The 11,207-nt window shown below is 43.5% G+C and overlaps 1 protein-coding gene across 1 annotated transcript; it reads right to left on the bottom strand.

The window, feature by feature from the left end:
* Positions 1 to 1,188: 1,188 nt before the first annotated feature.
* SYPL1 (synaptophysin like 1) lies at positions 1,189 to 5,633 on the bottom strand. The gene is made up of 5 exons (XM_052790526.1): positions 5,496 to 5,633; positions 4,655 to 4,773; positions 3,224 to 3,428; positions 2,177 to 2,365; positions 1,189 to 1,320 (listed from the first exon to the last, which is right to left on the bottom strand). Exons 1-5 carry the CDS (start codon positions 5,562 to 5,564, stop codon positions 1,189 to 1,191), a joined length of 714 nt encoding a protein of 237 aa, XP_052646486.1. The 5' UTR covers positions 5,565 to 5,633.
* Between the last annotated feature and the right edge of the window lie 5,574 nt (positions 5,634 to 11,207).

Below are 11,207 nucleotides of genomic sequence, written 5' to 3'. Positions count from 1 at the left end.
TATAGCTAAAGCCATGTCCCAGAAGCTACAAAGCCAATACATTTGCATCGCTATTACAGCAGTAAGGACTCAAGGCACTTCATTTCAGCAACAGTCATACTTATTTTATTATACTCTTTGGACTGGAAGTTTACTATCAGAAAGTCAGTAGCTCTGGCACACTAAACAATTAGGATTTGTGTTATATATACACTATTATGTCTATTTTCATCACAAACAGTTTAAGCAAATCAAAAAGTCTGAACAGCTTATTAGATTTGTCAAATTCACAGTCAGATATTTTTACTAAAGAAGTCCACATGAGAAGAACCAAATATTGCTCCCAATGAATAAGCTGAACAACATCAATGAAGACTATCATGTTCAGACATCTCCAGTTATGTCCTTTCATAACAAGGATTGTTCAGGCACCTCAAAAGGAATTCATAGAAGCCCAGACACTAGCAGTTGGAATATATCAGCTTTGATTTCTACAGTATTTGTAAAAGGCCACACTTTTTTCCCAAGTGTTTAAGTCATCTATTGCACACATATACACAGTCTCATCTGTTAAATGAGTTTATAGTGAAACTGTAAGGCTATCTTCTTGTTCAGAGACTGTCCCAAGCCATTAAATGGGAACAACATATTAAAACACAGAAGTAATGTCCTTCCAGACAGACCTGTCAGCAGAATTGATACAGTAATCTGAATGGAATATCTGGAAACCTACACACGATGGCTGCAACTGTCAGAGCTATGAGTTCTACTCAGATGGCTTTTGCAAGGTATCAGTGATAGGAAGAAGCTGAACTGCATTTTCACATACCCTAGTTGCATTTACATTTCATTTTTCAGCCAAGGCTTGTTAGGACTAAAGGAGTTGCAGTATTAACCCAAACGCAGCTTCTTCTCACCCACCCCTCCTCTGAGGCTAATTTAAGAACCTGAAAGGGTCAGCATCCAGATAACCTGAACATTTTGCTCTTCAAAAACTGTAATAAAAAGCCGCACAACTTCAAAAGGCATAATATATTTTAAGATAATTAAACATTTCAATTGGAGTATCCAAGACCTTATGTCAAACCATAGTACAAAACAGAAGTTTGTACCAAGTATTATCAGTTATTATTGAAATAAATCCTAATGGCTCCATGCTCTTGGCAGTGTGATATAAAAGTGGAAGCACTTCAAAGTATCACCTTGTTTTTATATTCCTCTTTGAGTTGGATATATTCCTGGACTTTGAGAAATTCTGTTTGATTGGTTGTGCAGGTTGGTGTCCTTGTATACAAACCAAACATTTCCTCCCCATAAAACCATATTAAGCAAGCCAAACACCTGTAGGACAAGAAAAAAGGTGAGATTAAGGTGCAGGGGTTTTTGTTTGTTATATTTTGTTTAAAAGCCAGAATATGACTTCAAGGCAAGCCAGAAACAACCACTATCTTTGGCACCTCTTTGATTTGGACAAGACATTTCCACATGCTTTAGAATATTACAAGCTATTTTAACAGACTTCTTTGGAAACCAGATAGTCAGCTTACTCTATCCTTTGCATGGAATTAGACAAATTATTTTCAGTCACTCAGAACCTCTGCATATGCCCATTCAGAGCACATGATTAATTATTACTGGGACAATGAATAACAGCCAGAGTTTTGAAAATCAGGATTAATTAGGAAGATCATACAATAAGCCTCATTTGCCCTGCTGTGAGGAGTTCCTTCTATGAAGATGAGCTTCATATGATTGTGTTACAAGGAACGTCTACCTGATGTGTAAAAATGCTCACAGTTGATTAAAAAGCTACGTTCAGCATGAAAAGACAGAGCAGGAAGCATAGTGTTCCCTCCTTACTTATATCAGTCAACAAACCACTTGGGTGCCACAGTAACATATTTTAAGGTGCTCTTGGCTACAGACAGAAATAATATACTCAAACGTGTCTGGAAATGCTGCATCTAACAGCTTTAGAGACAGATCCTACAAGTTGTTTCTCTTAATTTCTTCAAAGAAACACGAAAAAATTTGGTCAGTGTCTTACCACAGTATTCATGGGTCTGAATGACTGATAACCTATAAAGCATTCTTAACCCATAAAGCAACACATGCGATCAGTAGAACAGGGCTCTTGGGTGCCATTGGCTATTTTCTAACACATTTATTGTACCCATATGGCTGAAGGCATACATACCACAGATACATTCAGAGTTCCCATGCTGGTCACAGAAGCAAAACGACAAGTTGTTCCTGGTGCTTTGCAAGATTTAATTCCTGGAATAACACTGGCCCCTGTGGACATTTTGATGTCAGCAAGTGCCTTTGCCCAAGCAAAAGTACTGACCAGCCACAGAAAGGCTATTATGGCAGTGATAGCCAAGTCCTGTATAAAAGAAGTACTCACTGTTAGGTTAAAAAAATTTGCATGAATGTACATAAGAGAACAAGGCAGAGACAGTATCAATTATATCACCAAAATAACTGCATCAGTGCTAGTGATCACAAGAAAATTTAGCCATTAACAATGTTGTAATTACAACACAAGTTATATTCTGTGTTGATAATCAGCTACAAAACCATGTTTTTTGCATCTATTAAGCATAGGTGATCTTATCCTTTTTAAGTTTCTAAAATCAGATGCCTAGCACTTATAAAAATTTAAGTCGAAGTTTAGTAAAGTGGGGGTGACAGGGGAGAAAGGGCAGAGGATTTAAATCTGTATGGCTGATATGCTAAAATTTGGTTTGAAACATTGCTAGATCTGTTTCTGGGCATGTTCTGAAATTTCTCATTCTGAGGATCAGGGCTTTGGTATTTAAGGTGACTAACATTCACAACAAATATTTCCCTCTGCCAATTGCATCTGCACAGCAGGTGCTCTACACATGGAAAATTCCCAGAGACTAACAAGGGAGGTTCCACCTATGGAACAATTGTATATTCAAATACATTGTACAGAAGTAAAGTTGTGGTGAAGACACTGTTCACCTGTGAAGGTGGACCCTCATTCCACTCTGCTTCAATAACTGCATAAGGTATGATGCCATGGATGTTCAAGGTCTTCGAGTCCTGTTTTCTGCTTGACTGCTGTAGTGACTAGTCTGAGATACTTGTGTTCATGCTCCATCTAACTTCTGGAACTATTGAATGTTCATAAGTTAAGATATTCTTGTATTAGCAGTATTTCTCATCTCTTTGTGGTTTCAAAGGCAAAACATCAAATTACCTTAGTATTACTTACAGTTAGTGGAAACTTGCTATTTTGCTGATACACATGCTTATATCCAATATATACCACAAGGGCAGCAATGCAGTAGAGGAATACCAGCACTGCAAGTGTGACAAAGAACTGCACAGAAGAGGAGAAGTTGCCCACGAGATAAACATCAGTCCAAGTACCACCACAGCGTTTTGGGTCTGGTGCACTAAATACAACAGTATTCAACCTGCAAAGATTATATCCTCCATGTAGTTAGAGTTTGCTATGGTGGAAATTTCATACAGTCACGCTTCACAGTAACAGTGCTTCAGCATTCTGGTTGTGTAAGTTTACTCTAAAAAACAATTTATACTTGTATTACATACTAGTTATAAAACACAAAGATTTGTCAAGGTATCTGAAGATTGTTCCCTATCCTACACTGAGATATGCAATAGCAGCTTCAGGAAAAGTATCTTCAGTTTAAGTTTAGAGCAACTGAAGAAAAACTCTAATTTGGAAGCAAGCTTAACTAAACCATTTTAGACTTAACATTATTTTAAAGACTGGCAGTTAAACAAGGGAATCAGGACTTAAAAGGCACTGAGTTGCATTACAGCTACAAGAAAATACAAGCACTGAATCTTCAAGCATACAAAGTTCAATTAAACCTGCGAGCAGCAGCAACCACTCAGTGACCAGCACAGAATTATTTCAGATTCCCACTCTCCCCTCCAAGTGCTGTTACAATGCTGGGGTTTGTGACCAAATTCTATACTTCTGTAGTAATTTTTACTAGCTGGCCTCTGAATCTATTTCTATACTTACACCTATGCTTATTGAACACATATGGAACACCAACTCTGCACCTGTTGTAACTGTGCAGCTGTGAGAACAAAGAGGAAGCCTTCCTCCTCATGCTCCAGGAAAGGAGCTTGTCTCTGCAAAGCACTACAACAACAGTGGAGTATTTAGTTTTCATGTACCCAACACCCAGTCTCACCAAGATCATAGTGAACTAAACTGAAAAGTATTTTCCATTCAGCCTTTAAACAAAAATATGATAATGGCACATACAAAATAATCTTACCTATACCTCCAAAGCAACTACAGACTGATGAAGAAATAGGCTGCTAAGGTTAATTGCACTGTTTTGCTTATTATTGCTTTCTGTAGCATTCATGCACTACTTAAGGTAGCTTAAGGTAGAGTGATACAAAGCAGTCATACAGCCTATTACCATTTCTACCTACTTCTTTCTATAAGGCACTGACAACCACAATGTTTTGAACAATTACAACTAAGTTTGGTTTGTTTGTTTTTTTTTTTTTTTTACTACTGCAGAGCAAGCCAGAGGTTTCACATGTTAGTTCAGATATGTACAGTAAGTATGTATTCACAGAGAGACAGATGGGGAAAAAAGTGAATAGTAAATACTTAGTGTATGAGTGATACTGAAGAGCTAATACTGACCTGAATGGATAAGCAAAAGCAGCTGTAACTGTTTTGTTTACCACACCTTTGCAGGAAACTAGAAGGGTCGTTTCACCTTGAAAGCCTCCACATGTGGCAAAAGCAAAGATAGAAAAAATCTGTAGGAATTGATGCATAGACATATTAGTACACAACACTAGAGCTCAAAGGAAACAAGCTCAACCTTTTAGCTGAAACAGCTAATGAAAGCAAGAAATAGGGACTAAGTTAGCAATGGGAAAGCATTAAGTGATGTCAAGGGGTAATGGAAACATTGAGTTTCTATAACCCAAAACCATGAGCAACACCAGTAACAGAAGCCAATTTGAAAGTTCTTTTTGTTTATATTTCTCTTAGCTCTACCCTAAAAGTTTCTTTTTTTTAAATGCTAAAAGCCAGCACAGTACCTCTTACAGTTCATAAGGGAAGTATTTTTAGGCATCTCAGACATCCACAACAGCACATTAGCATAGCTAGAAGCTACATGCTCATAGCATTGGTTTTCCCTTTGCTCACTAGCAAAACCCTAAACCCCCAATAATCTGTACACACAACAGACAGCAGCACAAGTAACTATGGCAAACTTAATTAACACATAGATTTTATGTATCCACAGAACTGTTCTCTTCCCTTCCAGCCAGAGAGCTTAGCTGAAGAGCAGCCTCATATTGAACATCCACCACCAGCAACACGAGGCAGGGAGCAGGCAGTCCACTAGCACACACCCCTTTAGTTCTACCCAGCTATGACACAGGAGCAAAGCCAGGCCTTGGAAAGGAGAAGAAACAGCCCCATGAGGAGAAAAGAGGTCTTCCCTCTGTGCCTCCCCAGCCCCACTCACCCACTCAAGGACCTTAATGAAGCCCAGGGGCTCCAGGAAAAAGCCAAAGTCCACCCTCAAGCCAGCCATCCTGGGAGATACCACAGCAGTCAGCAAGAACCCACACCACCACCTATCCACAGCCCCACACAGGCACCTCCTTATATGGGCAGCCCCTGTGCTCCTCCCTGCCACACCCCTGCCACACCCACTTACCCCACACTGGACTGACCCCACCCCATGTTACCTCATGCCAGGGCTGGTGCCACCCAGAGTTACCTCACACTGGGGCTCTTCAGCCCCAAATCAGAGGCCGGGGGAGGCCAGCCCCCATGGGAGGGGAGAGCCCAGCTGTGTGGGGTGGGTGCCACTGCCACGGAGGACCTTGTCTGTGGGCCAGGGAAATGGCGCAGTACCTACCACAGGAAGGAACAGCTTCGGCCATTTTGTGGAGTGAGGCAGCAGTGATGTCCGTCCGTCCTTCCTCCCTTCCTCCCTCCCTTCCCCGGGAGGCTGCAGGGGCTGTGATTGTCTGAAGCTAGAAGGTGCTGCTGCAGGGAAGGCCATGAGTGCTGCGGTGTCAGGGCTACGTGTCCTCGTGGCCGTGCCTCGCGGGTGGGACAGCAGGTAGCAGGCAGAGGACAACGCACTTCGGAGGATCATCTGTGCCGTACCTTGATTTTGGGCTTCCTGATTTTATTAGCAAACAGGGCAGAGGCTCTTGACAATTCACGTGCAGTGGAAGCTTGCTGAAATCTCATCAACTGCATTTGATTTTTTTAAGCTTTAAATCATTTTTGTGATTGTGCTCTATTGTTGATTCGTCAGTCTTCAGTGAAACCAAAGAGCTAAAACTTGCGCTGAAGAAGATTTGAGGCCTGTGAGAGGGACGGCCCTCTGCCCTCCTCCCTGACTGGAGAGCATGGCTAGCCAAGGTGGCCAACTGACACAGCACTCGCTGCAGCAGTTTCCTGCCTCTGCTTCAAGATCTTCTAGAAGCTTCTTCTGGGATTGCCGAGGGACTCCTGGGAACCCTCTGAGGAACATCAGGGTGTCTTTGCTGCTCTTGGGAAGGGATAGCTGTGGGAGGCTGTGGCTGCTTCTAGCAAGATCTAACTGATCTAGCAGCTTCTAGCAAGCTCTGTGAGCTGCTCCTGGCCAAAGACTTGCTGGGCGATTTTGTCCCAGCTGAGCCCTGTTATGGCTGCCAGGCAGCCTTGCAGCAGGTGCTGAGGAGTTGCCAATGGAAGAGCTGGCTTGGAGTGCAGCTCCTGGGCATAGTTAGGGGGTGCAGCAGTTTGTGCAGAAGGGGATCGGCAGCCTTTGCAGAGCAGCATATGCATGCTCAGATGTGGTGGCGGTGTGCTGCGAGCCCCAGCACTGTCTGGATCAGCTGTCCCTGGTGCTTCAGAGGCCTTGGCTCAAGCTGGGCTGCTGAGGGATGGTGCAGCTCTCCAGTCCTGGGGCTGGGGAGGGGTGCCTGGGGCCTCTCGCTGGGGCTGGGAGATACGGACTCCTTGCCTGCAGGAGGTGTGCGTAGGTGGAAGGTGTGTGTAACCAGGAGCTGTGGGAGGAGGTCAGCAGCCTAAACAGCATCGGAGACGATGAGAAAGGGATCAACTGGATCTTCTCTGGGACCTTGCAGCTTCAGGAAGCTGAATCCACTGCATTCCTGTAGGAGAAGCAGACAGAGCCTGTGCTCATCGGGTTAGGAAATGGAGACTCCCATGATGGCGAAGGCAGGAAGCTTGTGACTCCTGGCACCGGGAGGATGGCTGCAGCTCTGCAGCTACATAACAGAGTCAGTACCCTTGTAGCAGACAAGGGGTTGGGAGCTTTCTCCAATGAAGCCTCTGTGCCAGCTGAGCCTGAGCTATGCAGGAGCACCATGAGGAAGAGGAGACTCACAGTAGAGGGAAACTTCCTCCTGTATGGTATGGAGGCCCCTACCTGCTGACCGGACCTGTTGTCTAGGGAGGTTTGCTGCTCACCAGGGACTTGGATCCAGGATGTTGTGGAGACACAAGCTTCAAACTATTAATCACTTCTGCTCTTCCACATGGGCACCACCAATACTGCCAGGGGAGACCTGGAGCATTTCAAGCATGACTACTACATTGTTCTGGGGTGGTGGTCAACATCCTGGGGCCCAGGTGGTTTTCCCTTCAATTTCCCCAGTGAGGAAGAAGGGCTTGAGGAGGAGTGAAAAGACCCTGGACGTCAAAAATTGTTTGTGCAGCTGGTGTCAACAAAGGGGATTCAACTTTTATGACCATGGAATGGTCTCTGAGGACTCAGGTTTATTAAGAGAAGATGAGACCTGCTGTCCCTGACTAAGTAGGGCAAAAGCATCTTTTCCAACAGGCTGGGCAATCTGCTGAGGAGACCTTTAAACTAGGAGTGATTGGGCATCAGGGGAAGAGATGATGACCCACATTAAGTGAGGAAACGGTGGACTGGTTTGGTAAGCAAAGGGCATGGGTTGACATGATTTCGAGGAGAGACTTTGAAAACAAGAAAATAGGGCAGAAGCTCTACCCCCAAGTGTATGTATGCATATAAGGAAGTGCCACAGAAGAGCATTATGGGGGAAGCTCTCATACCTTTTCTGGGAAGTCAGCATGAGAAAGTACCTGTCTAGAGTGCCTCTATAGTAACACATGCAGTATGGGAACAAACAGGAGGGATTGGAGGTCTGTGTATAGTTGCAGGGCTATGATCTCATTTGGATCATGGAGACAGCGTGGGATAGTTCATGTGACTGGAGTCCTGCTATGGATGGATACAGGCTCCTTAAGAAGCACAAACCAGGATGGTGAGGTGTCCTTTATGTGAGAGCGCAGCAGGAATGCATGGAGTTCTGCCTTAGGATGGATGACAAGCCAGCTGAGAGTTTATGGGCTAGGACTGGAGGGCAGAACAACATGGGTGATGCTACTGTGGCTGTCTACTACAAGCTACCTAATCAGGAAGAAGTAGAGGAGACCTTCAGATAACCAGATGGTGGCCCCGGTCCTCAAGGGGAACCTTAAGCACCTGCTGGAAGGGCAACATAGCAGTGTACAAGCAATCCAGGTTTCTGGTGTGCAGTGATGATAGCCCACGCACACAGATGAGGTGCTCTATGGACTTGATACTGACAGAAAAGGAAGGACTGGTCAGGGATATGGAAGCTGGGGGCAACCTTGGCTAAGTTTGCTCTGTGACAGATGTTACTACCATGAATAAGGTAGTTGTGGGAGGCCAGCCAAGGGTGGGCCTTGGGGAAGGAAGGAAGGAATACATGAGGAAACTTCCAGGTTGGAGAATACATGTGAGAACGGTAGCAAAACATCAGTCTTTCAGCTGGCCTGGGAACGCGCTGCTGCAAAAGATTGGCAGCAGGGTCTGACGTTCTCACACAATTTGCCTCTCTGTTCAAGGAAGATTTTCGACCCTAGGTTTCTGTACAACGAGCAAGAGAGGTGCTGAGATCTGCCTGCTGCTACGGGCTCCTGGAGGTAGTCCAAGTTTAAAGCTGTAGAAAGGATGGCTCTTTCCTTTCTTTCACTGCTATGTTACAAATACAGCTGCTGCCCAGCTTGGCAGCCTCCTCCCTGGCTCCTGTCTTCTGCTTTGTTCTCGTTTGTGCTTATGAGCATACATACCATGGACTGTGCACACAAAATATGGTCAATCCCCAGTTGTCAAATGTTGATGTGCCTGTCCTTGAGGGTCATATAAACTCTTAATACAAATAGAATAGGGTCCTTTATTACATGAAAATGACATAATTGATACTTCAAAATACAATGAATTATTATTACTGATTCTATTAATTCCAGTATCTGTAAACAGCTTTTAAATCTGATGAAACTGTAATCTTGCTAGCATCACTACTAAGATAGTTATTAATGTATGAGCTTGCTGTTAAGATCAACTTGCAGATTTGTAACTAATTAATTAGAAATGGTGACTAGTTGGCCTGTCTATTGGAAATCTCCAAGATTATTTGTTTGTGGGTACAAAGCACACCTGGTGCAGAGTGCACTGAAGGGTGAGAGCACCTGCATGGCTACAAGTGGAGCTTTTGTTGGCAGAGTGAGGCTGTTTTGCAAGCTCTCAGGGAGCTACGAACAGGGTGCCAAACCTCCCAGGAATTTACCAGAGTGCACAGGTATCATCAAGCATATGCTAAATTTAATTTTTAAAATGTTGCATTGTCTTAATTCTGTCATTGGAGTAGAGCACTCCCAGATGTGTGGAGGCTTTTGAAGCACAAAAATCATCAGCCACTCCTTGGAGCAGGCTACTAAAACACTCAGTACTGTTAGAAATCACAGCAGGGTATCACAGGACTGGGAACCCCTAAGGTGGTAAGAGGGGCCTAAACCACCAGTCTGCAGAATGGTACTTTGCATTTCCAAATGTAGATGACAAGATCTGTGAGGGTCTGGACCTCCTGTGTGTGCTTTAGCATGGTCTTGGACACAGCCTTGAGAAAGCTCCATCTCCTGCAAATGCATTGCTTTGCGGCACCACCAGCCCTTTAGTATGGCAGGGGCAGAGCTGTCTGCCTGAGCCTTCAGCCTACAGCTTTGCGGGTGCTTTAGATATGCTCAGCAAAGACTGTCTGAGTACCTCCAAGATAAGGTTTAAGACAATAAAATTAGTTATCTCATTAGTTATAATGAATTTATAATTTGACTTCGTAAGATATGTCATTGACTGATGTTGCAAGGGGAGAACAGTAAGCTGTGATTTTAGTCCTGAAATGAATCCCTCTTAAATGCAATGGAGTTGAACAGTGGGCACAAATTAGGGAATGAGACCACAGCAGAGCTGTGCAAGTCTCCTAGGGTCTCTTTTATGGGGATATTGCAATGGCATAACTAAAACGTGCATTAATTTGAGCTGTGCAGGTCTTGTAGGATCAAAGTCCAGTGGGGGAGTCTGTGGAACTGACAGTGTTTTTTCTGTATTTCGTGGTGGTGTTTCTAAAGCAGCTGGTGAAATGCCCTCTGATCTTGTAAAGGTCTGTCATAGAATTAAATGAACAGCGTCCAATCCAGGAAAATGTACCCTATGGGAGACTATCTATGCTCCCTACTCTCCATATAGTACATGAATCTAACCCCCCGCCAATCCAGACAAGCAGTGCTGAGGGTTCAAGCCACCTTGATTAGTTTAGCTGCCTGAATAGCCAGTGCCTTTAAGGAGTAAAATAGGAATACAAAAGAAGAGGCAGAACAAGATAAAAGATGGAACATCTATTGCCCATCATCTCCACATCCTCCATGCCCAAGAAAAACTGTTCCATATATAAGTGGCATATAAAGACTTGGTTCAGTCTAAATGAACCAAGCAGCTTCCTGCCCCCCCATACAATATATCTCAGTAGGTTTTTTTCTCTGTCTTCGTTCTTCCCCATCTTCTACTTAAACCCTACAAGCAATGTATCTCCCTAAAAATACATATAGGCTTTTGTTTGATTCCTCTCCTTTTCCACTTGTCAGTTACTTAAAAGCATTTCATTATTTAAAGCATTCTTCAAAAATGCTCTCAGCCCTGATTGATTTTTTTTTTTTTTTTTTTTATTCCCAAAGTGTCTTCAGGTGTCAGATGTCTGGTATGGATGTACTCTGAACTATATACAATGTTCTAGCTGTGGGCTCATTAATTCAAAATTGGAAAAGGCTCTTAATTTTTCACTCCATATAACTTATCTCTCTGCTGGGGTTGAAAGTATTTTGG

Source organism: Harpia harpyja, chromosome 6 (assembly GCF_026419915.1).
Source record: "Harpia harpyja isolate bHarHar1 chromosome 6, bHarHar1 primary haplotype, whole genome shotgun sequence".
Taxonomy (NCBI): domain Eukaryota; kingdom Metazoa; phylum Chordata; class Aves; order Accipitriformes; family Accipitridae; genus Harpia; species Harpia harpyja.
This window is presented reverse-complemented; position numbering and strand designations above follow the sequence as displayed.